A 20,747-nucleotide genomic window follows, 5' to 3' on the forward strand; every position below is an offset into this window, starting at 1 on the left:
CCCTTCCTCGCCGCCCCCTCCGCCCTCATGCCGCCCCTCACTCGGCGCTCATTCTTTTATTCTCCGGCAGCCTTTCCTCCTCGACCCGAGTCAACGATTGTTGCGTGCTTTTGCTTTTTCCTCTGCTACAATTGTGTCAGCAGTCTGCTCGGTGCATGTGGGCATCACACTAAAAGGCATGGATACAGTATATGCATGGATGTGCATGCATGACCCCGTGGTGATGTCATTAATGAGGAAATACCAGAGTTGAAGGCCTGGACTAGCTGGAGGTCAGCCTCTGGTCATTGTTGCTAGATGTCGACCTGAAAGTCTCAAGTGTCACTTGGCAATTTGCTTTTGGAGATCTGAGTTGCATTTATTTCCTTTCTCCTTCCTCGTGTTGCACTTTTGCACCTCAAGGCTAAAACCGAAAGAAACAGCATTAAGTTTAAGTGATCCTGTGATTTCTACATGATCTTATGACTTCGCCTCTTTGGCCTCTTTGTGGTGAAACTGAAGTCCTAACAGATAATTTACAGCGTCTAGTAAGAAATGAAAAGAAATTCACCTTCCTTCCTCATTTCATTGTCGAGCAGGAAATTTTAAGCACATGGACCGAACTGGGGTCAGCGACTTTGACGCAATAAAGCCATTTTGCCCTCGATCCAGCGCGTTTCTGCATGACCCTGAACTTTTATACATATTCACAGGCATTTGTATTTGTATAAGAACCACCATTTTATTTGCATTTTTTGGAATTGAGTCAAGAAAAATATCTGATTTCTACAAAGACAAAAATAATACATGTTCTTTAATAGAATGATGAAAAAGCATGAAGTTTATGATCAAATTACATTTTAAAAAAGCCTTAGAGGAAAATTGTATTACTCTCTCTATTTCTCTGGATGGATGACAACACTTCTACAAATTTGTGTTCAGTTCTTCAGACTACATCTCAGGTTAATGCTGTAAAACTTAAAAGCTATATAGTAATCCTCTCACTTCCATTTGTTCTTAGTACAATTTAATTTACACAAATCACCGTCGTCACAAAAAACATCCCTAATATTTGTCGAGACAGCAAATTCAATGTTAGAACCTCATTTTGTTTCCTATAAAAGTGTAACAACAACTTTTAACATGTAAAAATTGTTAAATATGCATGTTTCCATTTTTTTCCACCGTATTTTGTTTTAAATGGCATCATTGTTAATTATTATCAATCAATCAATCAATCAAATTTTATTTGTATAGCACATTTCAGCAGCAAGGCATTTCAAATTATTATTATTATTATTATTCATTTCCCCACTGTCGGACAATAAAGGTTATTTCTATTCTATTCTATTCTATTCTATTCTATTCTATTCTATTCTATTCTATTCTATGTTCAGGTTTGCTTCTGGGATTTGTCAAATCCAAATTTCTCTCCTGCCACCTAGTGGTGATAAAAAGGTTTTGCCCCGTTTCCAGTGTCAGACGTGAACTTTTTGACCCCAATTAAAGGACATGTCCGGGCATGTAAGGTTTCATTTGCCCACTTTGACTATTAAAACTTTTGTTCTTTGGATGTATTGCTGCGTGGTGAACTCAAGCTGTGCGTGACTTGATGCCCACCCACATACCTGCAGGGACGGGTGAAGTCAGAACACCTGAAAGGTCGTTCAGGAGAAAATGTTTGTGTTTGTGTCTCCAAGAGAACCAGCTGTACAGAGAATCCATTCAAACAGTAAATCTTTCCCTTAATGGTAGAGGACTGGGAGTCAGCTTTCCCATTTTTACAGTTGCAAAGCTAATAATCATAGGACTTCAAATAAACCATGGTCCATATTACTATGTACGCCTTACAACACTTCAATTATTTCCTTTATATTTAAGATGCTAAATAAAACAACTTCCTCGTTCAGTCCTGGGTTCAGTCTTATTTTCCTCTGAGTTTTCTCAAAGCCATAGGAAGTCCACACAACTTTAATGTGAGGGGGGGAAATGTGAATTGGCTTTTTACAAGATACAAATATTTCAGGTAAAGAAGGATTTCATAAAGAGTCTGCAATTATGAGAAGGGGCTGTTTCTTGGATTCATGCGTCCATTTATAGACGCCTTAGATTTGGACAATTATTGTAACTATCTTCTAAATTACGTCCCACAAGTTTAAATTTAGCATCACCGTGTAGCTCTCAACAACAGTCGATTCACAGCGACACCAAGTGGTGACATGCTGAAAAAGGTTTTTCACCAAATATTTACACTACTGAAAAATTACAAAACGCACTTTTTTGGTTGAAAATGAGCGTTGTAATGTCTGTGGTCAATTTTCCAATAGAAATTAAAATGTTTTTACTTAAATATGCCAATCATTCTAGCATTGATTGGATGGGTTACAGGTGCTGAACAAATGTGTGTTGTTTCCCTTATAAACTCTTTTCTCCAACTTTATATCCAAAAACTATCGCTTGCTTGTTCTTTTGCTCTCTTGAGACTTCTCTACCTTAAATCATGTAGACTGAAAAAGAGACTTTCTTACTAGCTTCAGTCAAAATCTTTACCTGAGAAGCAGAACACATCACCTTATGATGGATGGACATTTTCTTACTATTTGTAGTAAGAAAATGTCTTACTACATTTTCTTACTACAAATAGATACAGTTTCCTGGATACACTTTCAGGAAACTGTATCCAAGAATAAACGGGATTAATTACCATGCTTAACTTTCCGAGCTTGAAATATAAAAATGCTCGATATCCTAAAAATGTTAAAGAAAATACTTTATTCTCGCAAACATCGCAGATTTGCAGGATGGTTTAAAAGAAGTCATTTTATTTCAAACATAATTTAGACATGGTAATTATTAACCAGTCGTAACGATGATTCTACGATGATTCATCGGTACAATAAGTACATACCACTTTGGTTTTACAAAAAAATTCATTGTGGTGTTTTTTTCAGAGTAAAATTTGCTCGTCTGATTAATTTGCATTTCGTAATATTAAGTCAGAAATTTTTAGATTAATCACATCATGTGTTAATGCGACAGCCCTGAAATGTGTCTTCATTTAACTAAACGTGAATCAGAAGCTTTTAAAGCCTCATCATCATTTTTCCCAAGTAAATTTGATCTTAGTCAATGCAAACATCTATTGTTTTTCTGTTTTGTTTTATTCTATTTTTAGGAAGTAACAATTTTCTTTGTTCCAACATTTAAGCAACTTAAAATAATTTCTAAAATTAATCTGAAACAGGAGCATTTTAGACTGAATTAATAGCAAGCAGCAGAAAAAGCTGTCATTTTAAACATTTAATGTAAATCTGGTTTTATTTGTATATCCAAAAATGAGTTGTTTTTTTTATCTGCTTTGAAATCACAGTCTACGTTTCCCTGATGCCTCTCTCTCGGAGATATTACCCAGAGCAGAAGTGCTTGTGTTTCATTTACAAAGAAATTTGAAGAACTGAAATAAAACCAGAACCAGAATGAACACGCCATGTTTTTCCACATCGAAAACAGAAAATTGGAAACTCTGATACTCTCATGACCAGTTTCACATCACTTTTAATTCAAGTACGATATTTTAAATTTCCACGCAACTTTATTTTTCATGTGTTGTAAATTTACCATATACTTATCCTTTTTTAAGTTACTTTGAATATGCATGCATCCAAAACATTTGGACAATAAAAGACATTCGTCTTCTATTTGGTGGCTTTTTAGACCGATTTATAGATTCATTTTTTTTGTCCACAAAACTCTAGTCAGGTTGTTTCTTGATCATTTCTTATTTTGAAGTAATATAGGTTTCATAGATGAAAAAAATATTTCACAGAGTCAATAAAACACTTTTATTAAACAGTCTGTGTGCATTTTTATAATGTCCTGAGGTCATTCCAATTTAAATCCACTTCATATCAAAACTGTATCTATTTTTACTCAAAAAGAACATAAATTGTGCAACACTTAAAGCCAACTGACTGAAAACACATGCAAACACGGCCTATAGTCTCAAATGAAATGTTAAAATTAAATAAGATTGAAATGTTTTGAAAATACATTTGACTGACATGATTCTGATATATTTTAAAATCCTGATATTGGTATAATAAACAGGTTTTGCACCCTGAAATTTATTGTTTCTTTTGCTTAAAAGAAAACAAGAAATTTTGGGCCCGCAAAAACTAAAATTAGCCTTTTATTACTGAAATAGCTGATATAACTTGGAACATCATGGCAATAAACGATTATAGAAAAACAAGCTCAAAACTGGACTGAAAACACATGCAGATACCTGAGGAAGCTATTGGTAAAATTGAAAGAAATATATTTGGCTTACGCGATTACGATGCAATACTGTTTCAAAATCAAAAACCACAACCGAAAGTAAAATTATCCTCTGATAAAAAATCTCAAGTCTTATCTAGTTCCTGAAAATGTCCTTCGAAAAAGTCAGAATGCATAGAAAATGAGCATAAAAGCAAACAACCAGAGAGGCGTCACTTTAAAGGTGGGAGCCTGGCCTCTGGTCTCAGGGTCCTGGCAGTCTCTGGCGTTGTTGCTGGGCTTTTGATCCCTGAAGTTTCCCTCAAAGTGAACTGGGACACACTGGTTCTCCAAAACCTCGCAGGCCAGGATCAGGTGTTTGTTTTCCTGCGTGACGCTCTTGATCCCACAGGTTCCCTGGATGCTCCTCACCGTCACAAAACTAAATGGCTGCTTACTGATGCACAGGTTATCTTTCAGCACCTTCCCTCCTCTGCTGGAGCACACAGATTTCACCTTCTCCAGCTCATCTGGGTGGAGGAACGACTGCGTGGGTCTGTCACAGCCTCCCAGAGACTTGATGAACTTCTCCCACTGGTTCTGGTCCAGAGAAGTCGGAGTCCCTTTGGGAAGATGGCGCTTGATGAAGGTTTGGGCGGCATTGTTCCACTTTCCGGGCAGACAGGGAGCATCGTTTTTGGCAGATGTTGGCTGAGTTAAAAGGAGACTGGCAGCAATACAGAGACACAATGTGTAGGCCGCCATTCCTGCGGGGAAGAATTCAGTTACGAGTTTAGGAAGAATGTGGAAGGGAAAAAAATAAAGTAGCTCTACGTTTGTTGTCTTTTTCTTTTGCTAAAAAAAAAAACAACCTCAGACTGCATGCATGACACGTAAACAGTGGGCAAAGTCTCGCAAAGCCGAAGCTCTGCGTCTTTGCTCCCTTTTTTAAACACGAAAGCAAAAGGCGGATGTGGGGAACAGCTGGGAGAACTTCCCTACCTGGTTCTGGCCTCAGAAAAATGCCCTCTGATCAAAATAAATCTAAATCTGCAGATGTTTGGACGTCCCTCTGTCATTCAGTTGCGCTTCCACATCTCACTTCCGGTGTGAAGCAGGAGGGGCCTGTGCACCACACACCTCTGACCACACGAGGCGCTGTTGGAGCAGAAATCCAAGCTTTGCGACTGGATTATTATTACCATTATGGTAGATCGCAAGCAACTTTAAGGTGCATACAGCCACCTACTGTACATGAGTCTGCAGCAACATTACTTTACGTATATTAAATTCAATTTTTTAATTTTGTATTCTGAAGATAAATAATGCTTTCCTTAATCTGTAAATAGCCACTATGTTTCCTTAATCTATTCATCTCGTTTGAATCTAAGGTGTGCTTAATATTACATCTTGCTGCAACTTTATAAAAACGACATATATTTTCTATTCACAGAACAATAAAGAGATAACTCTGGCGCCGTTAGGCATCTGAGAATTGTGCCCAAGGCTTTGAGGTCTTTTCATAAGAAGCCAAGGTAAAGCATCTTCAATAAAGATGAGACGTCCCATTACGTTCTGCTTGGCTTAGTATTGGAAAACTTGTGAATTTATCCATGAATCTTCTCTGAGTTCTTCCTCTTCTTCCTGGCAGTTCCATCTCCTTCCACTATCATTCCTCTGTACCGAATATTTTTCTCCAAACTCCTCCATCTCACAGTTCTGATATTTAAAAGAAATAATTGAAACCGCGTTCAGCATTCAAGTGTTTTAATGCAGTGCTCAGGCAGACAGGTTAGACACAACAATAAACAGATATGTGCAGATGACATGCAGCTTTTATATTTCTCTCTTCAACACAGTAAAGGCATGTACATAAATATAACTTCCATTTACAACAAAATGTGCAAAATTAAAATCCGATCTGAAATGTTTGTACAGCATCTGTATATACATGTCACCTGTCATGTTTTTACATCAGTCTGTTTTATCATTTATCTTTTAAATTTCCTCTGAAGAGTTTAGCTGTAAAAAGCTTACACAGTATTAGTGCAGAGTGCTTGAAATATTGTGACAGAAATGACATTAAAACTAAGAAAAAGAAAAAAACATTTTATGTGCATTCCTCATCTCAAGTATACACACGCATGAAACACACCTGAATATTAAACCAGCATCAGTTGCTTTACTTGGTTTTGGGTAGAATATAATTTCATAGCTGAAAACTGAGCGAAAAATGCCTTTATCACACAATCTCTCTCTCTCTCTCTCTCTCTCTCTCTCTCTCTCTCTCTCTCTCTCTCTCTCTCTCTCTCTCTCTGTGTGATCGATTCAGATAAAATATAGTTGCTTTTCCCTAGGACACAGATCCATAAAATCACCTCTGATGAGAAAAAAGACAGAACATACTGACGTGAGATGTAAAGCTATGGCTCGGTCTGAGGCGAAGGTGACAACTCTTCTTTCCTTTCATTCCTTTCAGCTTTTGAGGTTATCGTTAGAACCAGGTCTGTGTTTTTCTCCTGTGATTTCTCGGTCTCCTTTGTTCTGAAACAGTTGAGGAAAAAAAAGAAGTAGTAGTTATTAAAGTTATCCCACTTGCAGAAAACCTGTCTGGGGGTTTGTTTGTTTCGTTTGTTAGTGTAGTTCTTATATTGTCCATAAGAGGTCCATATTTACAAGCGGTGGAGGGGAGAACGGAGAGGGAATATTAGTAGTAAGACCAATATAAGTGGCTTTACAGACCAAGGGATGTCTTAACATAAATACACACTCAGTAATTGTGGTTTTCATTTTTAAAAATAGTGTAACAATTAGAACCGTTTATAAATAATATACTTTATTAGCATCTATATATAATGGGAAGTAATCACTGGCTTTGTTTCTATGTACAAGCGGATTGGTATAAACATATGGGTTGTTTTGCACTTTTTATAAATCAAATCCTTGAAGCAAAAGAAATCTCATATATCCGAGTCATTTTTGCAGCAGATTGAGGGTGGAAAAGTTGGGCTGTCGGTTGTTCGGACTAATATCAGAGTTGTATTTGTTATGGAAATGCTGTAATGACTCCACCTATTGTCTATACCCGCTTATTTTAGATTTAAAAAGTAGTGCGACTTTAACAGAATACTAAAAGTTTAGTTTATAATGTTCATTACAACATCAAATTACAAATGTTCCATCTGGGAGTTTTAAACTGCTGCATTTGTGTGGCTACCTGTAAGGAGTGCCGCAGCACTAATGTTAGCTGATATATACATCAGTTTGTTTATATGTAAACAAACGGAGGTTAGTTTGTGTGTGGAATTTCTTTAAGACAACATTAGGAGGCGTTTTGCTCTAAACTGTGAGGTTAAGTGACTGGGTAGGTGTGTACAACAAAGAAGTGCTCGGGACATTAGGTCATAGGTCACAAATCCTGAGAAATAACCTTGGCATTGGAGCAGGCCGGTTATTGTGCAGGACGTCCCAGCTAGAAGTAGAGCTGTCGCAAGATCAAAAGACAGAATCACAAGAAGAAAAAAAAAAAACAAAGAAGAAATCTTGGATTGAAGGTGTCAAAGAGACTGTGTTCAGATATTTTAAAACCTCACTCCTGCTCTCATTACTCATATGGGCAGGAGATTATGTTTTAAAACAAGTGCACACAGCTGACTGAGATTGTGAAAGTCAGCAGCCCTTTAAGCATGATGCCTGGCCTCGCCTAAGGGCTCCTGATGGCAATGCAACCAGAAAAATACATATGGTTTTACATGTTAAAGGATTGGCAGAGTGAATGCAGCGAGTTACATCAACAAATATTACAACAACAGATATGTGAAACGATGAAAATCATACATAAGTGTTTATGGGATGTTTTATGTTTCGCATCAGTACACTGATCAGCTGCAGCATTAAAACCTCCAGGGCAAAGGCCTAAGAAGTAACATGTGGGTGGCACAGTTCGTACATAAAGGCACTCTAGCTCAAACTCTTAAAGATCTAAAGTAGCAACAATAAGAGAAAAAACACTGGATTTTAGAAGTGCAATGCATTTGTCTGCAGTTTAATGCAACAATAAGAGCATTGCTGGCAGAACCGGGTTGATTGATAAAGAGGCATTTATACCAGAAGTGTAACTAGAGTCCAGGCCTCACTTTGATCCGATTCATGTTAATATGACTTTACTTTATAAAATCTTCCGTCTACATTCATTTTCCCAATTCATCCCCTGATGATGATGACCTCTGAAAGCAGAGTGCCAAAAAACTTCAAAGGCTTTTAATTTGTGTGTCTGCAAAACAAAACAGTTTAGTTTGACGATAAAAGTAAAATCCCATTTCACACCTCACTGAACATCTTTTCTCTTTTGCCACAGCACCAAAACTACTTCATATCTTTTGATGAAGCTGATCATTGCATGAAAACTGCTGATCAAAGCAACAGAAAGGCTCTAAATAAGCATCGGGTTAAAGAAGAGATTTTACATTTACGTCTAGTGTGTGCAAACAAGCAAGAACAGAGGAGTCAGGAACATGCATGATGTTAGGAGAGCAGATTATCCCCACACTGATGTCAAAATTGCTTTCAGATTTTCAGAGAAACAAAGAGGATTAAATACATTTTTGAGTTTCTTTAACAGACCTGACAACACTTTATATGGAAGCGTTTGGTGTAAATGTTTTCCTTAAGAGATCGGGGCCTGTTCAGCTATGTTGAAGTATTCAGATCACCAAGTCAGGTCGAAATGTTGAAATTAAAGTATCAGGATTGAACTAAACCAACACTGCCGCAAAGACTTGTGACAGCCATGCGTTGTTTAAATGAGATTCTAACTTTATACTTTAGAATAGGATTAAAGAACAAAGACTTTCTTTCTCTCAACATATAAACGACCTTTATGTTTTATGTAGGCTGGGGAAAAAAGCACAGCAGCGCAGGATTTTCTTCAGGATATTATTCACACTTTAATAAACCAAACTGTTTCTAAAACTTTATTTCCCTTTCTTTTATTTATATAATAAATGCCTTTATTGAATGCAGATGGAAACCAAAGTCACATTCTTTTTTGTGTGGACATAGTTGGTGAATAAAACCGTTTGTAATTTTGCAACTTTTTCCCTCAAAATTTTAACGTTATTTTGTGACAGAAAAAAAAAGAAAATTGGCCAAAAGCGTTTGCCTTTTTCCCCATTGTGTGGCCATACAATAGCCACACAATTTAATAAATAAAAAAAAAGCATTCTGGGTTTTTTATATTGGTATTTAACTGTCAGCAAAACATTTCATGAATGAAAACATATATTTTTCTTTGGGTTATTTCACTCCATTTGAGTTTTCAAATGAAAGAGGGTTTTTCTGTGGTAATGATCTTCTCCACTTTTATTTGATAATTTATGATAATTTATCCCTGAGCTGCGTTTAAGGACATCTGCATTCAACAAACAAATAACTAAAGTATCAGTGGTATCTGTGTCAGTGTTATAATCAGGTAAGCCACCTGTTTACCACGACTGTTTCAAGGTGAAGGAGTTTAAAAAATCTGTCAAGAGAAAGAGAGAGTGAATATACAAGCTGAACTCCTGCACACAGTATCACATCAAATCAACAGCAACACAGGCAACCGGCATCGGCAGCAGCTCTCTGAAGGACCGGATTGGAAAACAAGCTATTGGAAGAAGTAAAATGAGAAGGACAGTTTACCGTATCGTCTTCACGATGAAGCGAATGATCACCGCCACACCCACACAGCCACACATCACTCCTATCACGATGGCTGTGACCTCACCTGCAGAGGCAACGCAACAGAATCGTGAATCTCAAAAAAACAAAAATCTAATCTGCTTCTTTATCTTTTCCCAAATACATGCACTATAATAACTTGTGGTCTTACCAGATGAGAGCTCCCTCCCCGATTCTAAAGAACAAAGCACCTCATTAAAAAAATGTATGCATACTTAGGGTTAAACTTCGTCATGGTTGAACGTTTCATTTACTGTTGCAGAAACTGATGCTCAGGTGTCTGAAGATCTCAGGCTGCCTTTAGAAATCTGCACGGATCTCACAAGTCTTCCAGTTCAGTCACTCACCACAAAGAGCACTTTACATAAATTCATTCTGCTTTGTCTTTGTACACCACTCTGTCTCCACCTCTCTCTCCTTTTCCTCTCCCCTTTTGTCAGACTGCTGTGATAACAATGGAGTCACTGTTTGCTTCCTCCAAATCCTCGTTTTCAATCAGATCCTACACAAACGGATCTCTCATCACTTCTCCAGTCCTTCCGCAGCATTTCTTTCATTCTTCACATCCACATTACACTTATTGCTCTCAAAGTTACTGGTAATTAATAATTTTCCTGCATTCCCTCCCTGCTCCTGTGTTCACTTTTTGCACGCTTTACTAGTTGCAGTTTGGTCTAAATGCCTATTCACTGACTTATTATGTTGTTATGCATTAAGAATGGCTGGTGAGTGTGAATGAGGAGCAACTACTGAGGTTATGTCGAGTTGAAGGTGGACTTTTCCCTGCTAAAATTTTCTAAAATATACATATCAATTAGATTAAAGATCTCCAAGCACAAAGAAGTACTTCACATGCAAATAAATAGATTTCCTTTCTCCAATATAGATAATGTCTTGGTGTCATTGTTGTTTTTTCTGTCTAACCTGCAGAAAAGGAGGCGAAGATGACCCTGTGGTTGAGCGGCTGCGTTATCCGGAAGTTGTCCTGCAGCAGCATCCTGTCAACTTCCTGGATTTTACTGGAGTAAAGCATCATCTCCATCTTCAGGAGCTGGAGTGAAAAGAAGGAAAGATTGGAATTATATGGACTTATTTACATGCATAAATTCCCCTTAAAAAGAAAAGAAAGCCTACCCATTTGAGAAATGATGCAAACTTTCAATAGAGAAATGATGCGAAGAAACTTTAAAATCACTTCTAGAAAACTAGCTTAAATGTAACAATAAAAAGAGAAAACTCTCAATTATGTTTCAAACTAAAGAATACATTTGAGAAACAAATGAATCAGGCTAACAAAAAAAACTGTATAAAACACGAACATTTTGCAACCATGGGTATCAGATTCATCGTACCCTTTAACTCTCAGGTCTGCAATGAAACAATGCATAAGAAGCAACGTTAATGCTCAATTCACTATTCTGACAGTCTTGAAAAATGCCTCAGAGTGACTTTAGGCTGAAGTGAATCACTTTTTATTTCCACTAAAAATTATCCTTGATGTCTGCTTTCAGTCAGTTCTCCTCCTTATGATGGATTAAAAAACATACTGCCTTCAGAAGGAGTAAACAGCATGTGGACACTTTACCAAAAGAGGAGTCCAGCTGGACTTGTGTGAAAGGTGGTTCTACAAAGTCCTGACTTAAAACAGGTCAAGTATGCAAATACCTTTTTATTAGATTTTAAACTGTTTATAAAATATAAAAATCCTTTCCACTCACATTTATTTCTTATTCCATGTTGCTCCATCACATAAAATCAAAATAAAAAGGTTGTAGCAGAAGAAAATGTGGGAAAATTAAAAAGTAACTTTTTATTTACATTTTAAATAATGACAGTGAAGATAAATGCTTCACATCAGCAAAAATTAGATTTACTTTGCCCGGTTAAATATGGGAGTAAGAGACGCTTGCTGATTTTGTGTTTCTCATTGTCAGCCAGACCTGGGCTTTTGAGATCTGAACCCTTTCATGAAACACGGTCCAGATGACACTCTGGTAGCAGGGCGGGGTGGTCAGGGAGCCGTTGTATCGATAGTAGCGTCCCAGATCTTGGGGGAGTAAGGACTGGACGTCAAAGGCTGGGATGAACGCTCTCTGGTCTGACCGGAAATTAGAGACGACAATACACAAATGCAGATCTGTAAATGTTCAAATATGGTTTAGAGCATATTGTGGTCATTTAGTTCCACTCATTCATAACAACACTGACTTTGATGGATTATTTTAAGCTTGATTCGGGGATATATATATACACACACACACACACACACACACACACACACACACACACACACACACACACACACACACACACACACACGCAAACACACACACACACACACGAGTGAAAAATACTAAATACTGAGATAATACAAAAAAATAGAAAAAATTCAACCCAAGTCATGATATAGCTTGAAATCCAACATGGAGACCTACCGGCATGTCTGATTCGGCTCATGTAGTTGAGGATGTTATTGAATCCTGGATTCGTCTCTTCACCTGTCTGGTAAACAAAAACTCAGACTCGAGATGCTCAAACACTCTGATGCTAGTGTGTATGACAATTATGGCGTTTCAAAGCTGGCAATGAAGTTATGTGTGGTTTCCATACCTCAATGAGAATTCCTAAAACAGCCAGGCCATCTCTCTGCGTCATGGCTGCGGACATGTTGGGGTAAAGTTCAGCGTTGTAGTGGACCACATGGAGCTGGAGAGAACAGGAACATGCTCAGTTTAAAAGAGAAAAATAAGAAACTGTCCTCTTGCTCTCTATATCTTTAAGAGGAAGATTTAATAGAGAGAAAGAGGAAGAAACTGAAAGAGAGTATTGAATCCAATCCAAAAAGACATGTTAAAGGGGCAGTACTATGTATTTTCTAGGCACATAGTGCCATTTTATAGCACAATCAAATGCTACCTTCAGTTTTTATAGAAATATATGTGACTTTGTAACTTAACACCTTGAAAATGTGCCTCTGTCTCTTTAAAAACTGCCTTCAGGAAGTCATCACAACATTGCTACTTTATTAATCCTTTAGCAACATTTTAGCAGATGCACAATTCTATCTGGGGTTTGCTAATTGCTGCTGGCTAGTCTGAAGGAGCCGAGTGGAGGAGTCAAAGGGGAGGGCTTCTTCTTTGAGGCAGAAGCTCAGACACCGCAGCTCTGAGGGGGAATCTTGGTCCTTGATCTCCCAGATGTGCTTTTTGCACAGCTGTATGGTTGCCATGGGAGATTTCATGAAAGAATTAAGGAAACAATCCAGGTATGCATTTGATGAGGGAATAGCATTATAACATTATGTAAAACTCAAAGAGGTCTATTTTACTCAATGCTCCTGCTTTAAAACAATTCATTTAGCAAATAAGGAAAATTTTAAATTAATTTTCCTTCATTTTTTTTTTCCATACTTCAGCTGCTTGAGCCCGTCGGCATTCTTACTGTTCCTGAACATCTCAACAAATTGACATTTTTCAGATGACCCAGTTTGTTTTTTTATACTGGGCAATAATCCTGATCATGCATTGTTAAAACTGGGTGCTTTAAAGTTCATTAAGGGTCTTCAAAAAGCCTTGGTGATCAGGTAACTGTTAATATACAAAAAATAAAATCTGTGACCGTCATTGTGATTGTGGATTGTAATTTTATGAAGTATTAGAATAAAGAAGCAACATGTTTAATGTAGTTTGTGCAACATAGGTTATTTTTCTATTGCAGTGCTATAACTTTCTCCAGCTAATACAGGATGACAATGTTTAAACTTACTTCTGCGTCTGAACTCCTCCCATTGATCGTGTGTTCACTGCCCCCTCGACCTGGGCCTCCATTCCCCCAGTGAAGGTGCAGCTGAACGGCTGTGAAGAACCACGGTAGCCCCCCAAGTCCCATCCACTCTGGCAGCTCAACAATCACTGCAGAGGAGAAAAATCTATTGAGCCAGCAAGGACTGGGATCACTTACAGATTTTGTTTTTCTAAAAGCAGACGTGGCATTTCTTGAAATGTTGCCCGATGTCTCAATTGGCAGTAAAACTGTGCTTCCAGGTTACGTCTGAGTGCAGGGTAAACAGAACAGCTGAAATGCACAACAGAAGCTCTTAATGGGACCAAATGAGCTTGCCGTCATAGTTACCCGTGTGTCCGTTATTGTGCATCGAAAAGGGCTGGTTGCCGTGCTGACTGTAGCCTAGCGGCGTCACCGGCACCAGACTGGTGTCATATTTAGTCTGGGTGGTTATCACATCCACAGGTGACTGGGAAGAACCGCCACAGTCGGGGAAATACTCTGACCACTCAGATTGACCAGCAATACCTTTAGCAGAGAAAAGACAGAAACGGTGATGTCACCCAATCACACAGTTCACTGGTGCTGAGCTACGCAGTGAAAAGCCTCCATTGATCGGCCTCCGGCCATGCAGGACAGTTATTCTACTATTTTCTATTTACATTCATGGCCTCATGGGAGTAAGCTGCATCCTTTTCAAAAGACATGCACACAGTCAAAGATGCAAGACACGTTTAAGTGCCACTTCAATTTAGTCAACTTAGTGTACCGTAATCATTGTGTCCACTCTTCTGACTTTGAGGGAAGAATTTAAAAAATGTATATATATTTTTTTTAAGTCTCTCATTCTAGAATTCAGTAGATAGAAATGCAAACTGAGCTGAAGAAGAAAAAAATTTAGTTAGAGTTGCTAGACTGAAAAAATGCTTTACTTCATTGTGCATATGCACGTGAGTCTTGATGCATTAATACAATTTTGACTATTGACAGCCTTGTTGCTCTACTAGTATTTAAGAAAAGTTTTTCTTTGCTTCAACACAGAAAGGTATGTTTGGCTCCTCTTTCCACAAATCTTTAACTGACAATAACAAAGCTGTGCCTGCTGATGTGAAAGGATCCCGTATTTTCTTATGTGACAATTTGTAAATCACAGGGCCAAAGTGCTGTAAGTAGATAAGTTCAAAACTAAATATGGAAATGCATAACGTACAAGTACAAGTCAGATGTAATCGCCCTAAAAATAAAACATGACAATTGTAAATCAACAAAAAACACCTAATATAAAAATGACCTGAAATGGCCAGCGTAAAGAGATTTAAAAGCAGACAGTTCTGTCTAATAGCTGAGATCAAATCATTCAACAACATGATCCAAGTTTACACTCAGTCCGAGGAACAGGGAGGAGCAGCTCATCAGCCGACGGTCAAGAACAGTAGATGCATAAGGCCGCAATAGCTCAGAGAGATGTGATAGGATTTTTAAAAAACAACTTCAAAATGAATCCTAAGAAACGTGCAGCCACTAAGGTAAAGCTGAAAAAGGGGGAATGTGTTCAAATCTGAGTGCCAGTTAAAAATTGAGCTGTGGCGTTTTGCAGCCTCTTGAAACAAATGATGGATGAAACACTGACCCTTACATAAAGTTGAACATATTTTGCATCAAAGTCAGATTTTTCTGCTTTTATCTATACATGTTGCACCTGGAAATATTTAATTTAGCTTATTTCCATTTTTTTTAAGTTATGAATAAAACACTAATTTACTTAAATTTTATTTAGCTATGCAATGTTATTGTTAAAACATTTTGGGTAGTTATTTTTGTTCAGGCGCAGAAGTTTAGAGAATCTGCTACTGAAATCTCTGTTATTAGCAGAAGTAGCGTAAAGAAGAAGCAGAAGCTCAGAAACGTGACTGTGGTCATCTGTACGGCTAAGCTGCTCCAGAGAGAACAATCACAAAACATACATGCAGCATGGGAGCAAATAAAGTTGCCATATATAGAAGACGTAGTCCTGTGTTTTATTAGTACAACATATACGACTAACAAGAAGGCATGTTGTTTTAAACGTCATTTATTCTTTTAAATTAACTGAAATTGTTTCTACATTTTCAAATGAAATTAACCTTCAGTATTCCCAATTTTATATATCTCCTCAAACCCCTTTTCTCTCATCATCCTTTGTTTTGATTTAATAGATTTTTTTAGCCTCAATTAATTATATCTCAGCTTCATTTGATGTTTAAATATTTAAGTTTTTTGCTTATTTAAAAATAAGGTTTTTTTTAGCTTGTATTGTATTTCACTTAAGGTTATTTCTATGCACTGAAGAAATGGGTTGACTTAATTAGATTTTACTTATGCCAAATGTCGTAGAGACACCTCATTCATTCAGTGAATAAAAACCACTTTTCAACAGAATGCTTTTGAGTTGAGCAACAGAAGTGGCAAGAAAACGAGAGGATGGTCTCACTGAGTTTAATCAGAGGAAAAGGACAGGCCTTCTTCTGAAGCGGCGCGAAGAAAGAAAGAAAGAGGATGTGACATGCGAGACGAAGAACCTGAATTCAATTTGCAAAGGGAGAAATGCTTTGGAAAACAAGGAATGCTACTCACATTTTTCATTCACATAAACCCAAAGGCAGTGTTTTGAAAAGAATATGTTTATGGCTTTGACTTAAAATTACAACCTTCAGTTTATTTTATTGGGATTTTATGTGAGAACAAGTGTATCATATTAAAGTGCAAGGGGAAAAAAATGATACGGCTTTCAAACTGCTTTACAAATAAAACTGTGAACAGTGTGCAGAGATTTGGATTCATAGAGTCAACTTTCACAGCTTCAAGTCCGTTTTTTGGGCACATCCGTAGACTGAACATTGTGTACGTTCTCCCCAACCTGTCTGATCTGATCTTTGGTCCTCGTGATGCCGTTTGTTCACCAATGTTCTCCAACAGAGGCTGTAACAAGTGTGTAAAGAGTGTGTGGTAAACACAAAATGACATTTTTTCCAGATCATTTTTAAAGATTTTGAAAATAATTTATAATTTCCTTCCACTCCTCAATGTTACGTTCCATCACATCAAATCCCCCAAAGTTCATAAAGGTTAATGTTTTAAATATATGAATGCCTTTGTTTTTATTCACATATATGCAGTTTTATTGTAAATGATGGGTTATGTTTGATTGGCTAAAGAAGGGGTGCTCAAAGGCTGACATGAAAACATAAAAATGCATTTATTCTTACTCCATCTTTACAAAACTTTTTTTTTGTTCAAATCTTATTTTGTTGGTCTGAATATTTCTTTTAGTCTATTCTCAATTTTAAGTAAACACTTTACGTATAAGTGTCCAAGTGTGTTTATTTTTGTTAAATGTATTTATTTAGGAGTAAATGGATATTTGTGGTCCTAAAAATGTAATAAAATTAAAAGAGAAAAAAAAAAATTAGCAAACTTGGCTGATAAAAGAAAAACTGTCAACTGTGGTAGTTGTGGTGTGGGCCCAAACGCAGAGAGGCAGAAGCAGCAACCGAGTTAGATTATTTAATGAATATCTCAAGTAACTGCAAAAGTCCAGCAGCACAGGTCAAACACTGGTAGCAACTGGAAAACTTGACAAGACGGCATGACGGATGACGGCAAAGACAAATATCCGATGGCGAAAAACAGATACAGGTGAGTTTAAATGAAAGAGGAGACAATCAGGGGAAGGAGAGACAGATGGGAACAATGAAGGGCAAGAGACTCAGAGACGAGACTAAATTAACCAAAAACTCACACAGAAATCCACATCCCAACAGAAACACTGTTGTGCCTAAGGTTTTATATTTTAATGCAAGCTAGATAACCCTTAAATACAAATAGTATCCACCTACAAAAACATTTTGCGCCATACTTGAATTGCAATTGGGGTCCGCACAAAATATTTTCAGGGGCCGAGGGCCTCCTGTCTGCACGTAGACGTGCTCAATGTGAGGAAGATGGGGATCTCACACACATCACATGTTCGCCCACATCCCTGAAACTCTGCCCCGCGTCGCTACTCATCTTCACCATAGTAACCACCAGAGGCCAGATATTCTGAAGCAATTACAGCCGTTTAACCATCTCACCAAGAACGCTGCTCCCGTCCTGAGCGCAGCCATGAAACCAACGCACACAAACGACGAAGCATGTAATTAATTTCTTGGTGTGACAACAGCAATGCATTTTGGGAGAATAATACAGACACAATTCTCTGTCTCTTATTCGGCTGCAGTGAATGGCTTGGATTACAGAAAGCTAATTAAGTAAATCACAAAACGTGTGTCTTTGCACATCCATGTATCCTTATAAAGTCTTTAACAGTCATGTGGAAATACAAAGCAGTCTCTGAAAAATTACTGCAAGAACGACGCGTTAGTGTTGCTCCCCTGAATACATGCAGAGGGTGGTCAGCTGTGCACCCCTTTCATTCCCACACTCTCATTGTGCGGCTCATAGGCAGCCAGTGTGCGTCGACAGCACAATAAACACACAGGTTATTGTGCGCTGCAACAATAAGCTGCACGATTCGGTATGCTTTTCTCTCAAACCCGTCCCATCTCAGTGCAACACGCTCATCCTCAAGCACCTGCCTTCTTCCCTCAGTCTTTCTTCCTGCTTTGCTCCTCTCCATCACCCTCCGGCCCCCTTTCCTACACCCTGTGTGATTGCTGTTCTCATGCCAGCCTGTTCAACTGTAACTAATACAGAGAGGGAAAGAGAGGAAAACGGAGGGAGTGAAACACGAGGGCAAAAGCACAAATTCAGCCAAAGTTATGAGAGCGTCCAGTAGTTGGGGAACATCGTTTTGTAATTTTTTGAACTTTTAAGCAAAAATAAAAACGTCTCTTTGCTCACTAGGTATAGGAAAACTGTTGTAAAAGTACTTTTTTTTTCAGGATTTGTCCAGCCACTAGCATGGAAATTAAAAGTTTGACTAATAATTATATCCACATACCAACCAACAATCTTGTTTGTTCTCATTTGGATCTATTGTGATTAAAAAAAAGAGCCTGCTATGCATTTGACTGACGTTTAGGTATTCAAAGAATATTATGAAGCATGAACTTACCAGAATAGCTCCAGCTGATTTCATCTAAAAGGAAAACAAGAAAGGCATCCTGTGAAAGACTTGAAAATCAAACTCAAATTTCACCTTTCACCCTGCAGTCCTAAAAGAAAAGTTGTTGACGCTCAAAGAGAGTGGTCAGCAGTTCTCAAAATCCGTACAAATTCACTCTGGAATGATTACTCCTCCGCTAAAGCTCACGCTCTGCCTGCCTAACCCCAAACACAGACAATAAATTATCACACAAGGCCTATTTTCATGTTAATGAACATCTAACATCTTACCAGCAGAAGAAGCAGCTGTCCAGTGGGAAAACGTAGGTATTAGCAGGACAAAAAGACCCAACGAGTCCATGTTCACCCTCCTGCCCATACGCAGAAATGAATAAGGGCTTACTGGGAGATGAGGAGCAAGAGAGGGAGAGATGGAGGTGGGGGGAGATGGGGGGACCGGGTCCAATAATACCACCTGCTACAGCTCTGTTTAACATGCTGAATCCGGTCCGGCATGCGTGGCTCCAGAGAAGGCCCTTAGTTTGACACGGATAGAGAGAAATGGTCAGAAGGAAAAGATGGCTGCTTGTTGGACATGGGTGCAAATCAGGGACAGACCAGATGAGAACCAGAGTATTTTTTTACAGCAATTTCACACATAAAGAAATATATAAAATATTTGAAGCATGATTGAAAAGAAAACTGAAAATTAAGAGGTGATGTTATTTTTAAAAAAGAAAGTACACATTTCTTTATATGGTTTAAGTACGATATGACCTGGTCTTCAAAAAGTGCTACATTAACTAAAACCTAAATTTATATGAGAATACGCTACATATTTCACCCTTTAATAAACTGAGATGAAGCTGGTTTAAAACCTTTAAACTTTAAGGTCTCATAAGATACCTGACCTGCAACTTTTCCATCCATCCCTGGTTCAACACACCTAAATCTAATTGCTTAATTACCTCCTCAACATGCAGGCTGGTTTTGCAGAGTCTTGCAAATAATTTAGTTAAAATTTCTTTAAGGTGATGGACTTCTGTAAATTTCTAAGCACCAGTCCATTTGGATGAACATGGAAAATCTCTGTTTTTAATAGTGTGTACTTTCTTTTCTTATATTTAAGTGTTTTGCTTACAGTTAAATCAGTCAATGAAAATTGTGTTGTGGATTTGGTACAATTTCAGCCATGTCACAGGCAATAATAGTGAATTGAAGAAGTTGAATTAATGGGCTGTTTTCTAAATCCATCACACTCTAATAGCTGCTGGGTTAAAAATAAACAAATATGGAGTATTTCCCCCCACCTATTCATTGGTGAACTAAAGACCAATCCAGTGGTGAAACATAATGCATAATGGATTGTTTTTAATCCAAATATTGCCAAAAATGCCTAACATTTAAGCTACCAAGGAGTTGGTCAGAGAGAGAGTAACCCATAACCTGGATCACTAAACAATATCTGGAATAAACAAATGATTTAGTACATAATATACATACATTGTAATGCCCTGTGCCGTATCCATGCAGTATCTGGGGTTTCACTTATTCTGCACTGATTATGCTCATTATCAGCAGCTGTGATTCAACTCTCCTGTCTCCTTTACAAACTAAAGGATCATCCATGTTCTTACCAGTTGCAGCATATCTACTAATCCAAGCTCCTCATTATTCTCGTTCTACAGTTTTCGACTCTTGCTTTGTTTTGTAACCTTGACCCCAACAGTCCCTTCAAACTTTCTGAATGCTATAGGTCTCCTATCCTTCTCTAAAAATGTGATCACTGCAGGAGTATTGACAACCTGTCAGGTAAAGCTAATTAAGATGGAAATTATTTACACCAGTGATTAAGTTTAAGATGACCTTCTAATTTTGCCAATTAATGTTTTGGAGTGGCTAAACCAGAGCCTTGACTTGAA

At 37.8% G+C, this 20,747-nt stretch overlaps 2 protein-coding genes across 5 annotated transcripts; both read right to left on the bottom strand.

Moving 5' to 3' along the window:
- Nucleotides 1–3,806: 3,806 nt before the first annotated feature.
- On the bottom strand, nucleotides 3,807–5,384 carry LOC103478735 (ribonuclease pancreatic-like). The gene is made up of 2 exons (XM_008432747.2): nucleotides 5,239–5,384; nucleotides 3,807–5,003 (listed from the first exon to the last, which is right to left on the bottom strand). The coding sequence occupies exon 2, from the start codon at nucleotides 4,999–5,001 to the stop codon at nucleotides 4,423–4,425; it is 579 nt and encodes a 192-aa protein (XP_008430969.1). The 5' UTR covers nucleotides 5,002–5,003; nucleotides 5,239–5,384; the 3' UTR covers nucleotides 3,807–4,422.
- Nucleotides 5,385–5,986: 602 nt separating this feature from the next.
- ca14 (carbonic anhydrase XIV) lies at nucleotides 5,987–20,406 on the bottom strand. 4 transcript variants are annotated; one of them, XM_017309755.1, is made up of 14 exons: nucleotides 20,329–20,406; nucleotides 19,117–19,361; nucleotides 18,836–18,859; nucleotides 14,089–14,268; nucleotides 13,723–13,868; nucleotides 12,568–12,663; nucleotides 12,393–12,459; nucleotides 11,898–12,055; nucleotides 10,882–11,008; nucleotides 10,109–10,132; nucleotides 9,919–10,003; nucleotides 9,716–9,757; nucleotides 7,667–7,720; nucleotides 5,987–6,780 (listed from the first exon to the last, which is right to left on the bottom strand). In XM_017309755.1, the coding sequence occupies exons 2-14, from the start codon at nucleotides 19,202–19,204 to the stop codon at nucleotides 6,660–6,662; spliced, it is 1,212 nt and encodes a 403-aa protein (XP_017165244.1). In that variant the 5' UTR covers nucleotides 19,205–19,361; nucleotides 20,329–20,406; the 3' UTR covers nucleotides 5,987–6,659. The 4 variants fall into 4 exon arrangements, with proteins under 4 accessions (XP_017165244.1, XP_017165245.1, XP_017165246.1 ...); XM_017309758.1 differs by having other exon boundaries at nucleotides 6,748–6,780; nucleotides 9,724–9,757; nucleotides 20,329–20,405; XM_017309756.1 differs by lacking the exon at nucleotides 9,716–9,757.
- Nucleotides 20,407–20,747: the final 341 nt, after the last annotated feature.

Source organism: Poecilia reticulata, linkage group LG16, assembly GCF_000633615.1.
Source record: "Poecilia reticulata strain Guanapo linkage group LG16, Guppy_female_1.0+MT, whole genome shotgun sequence".
Lineage (NCBI taxonomy): Eukaryota > Metazoa > Chordata > Actinopteri > Cyprinodontiformes > Poeciliidae > Poecilia > Poecilia reticulata.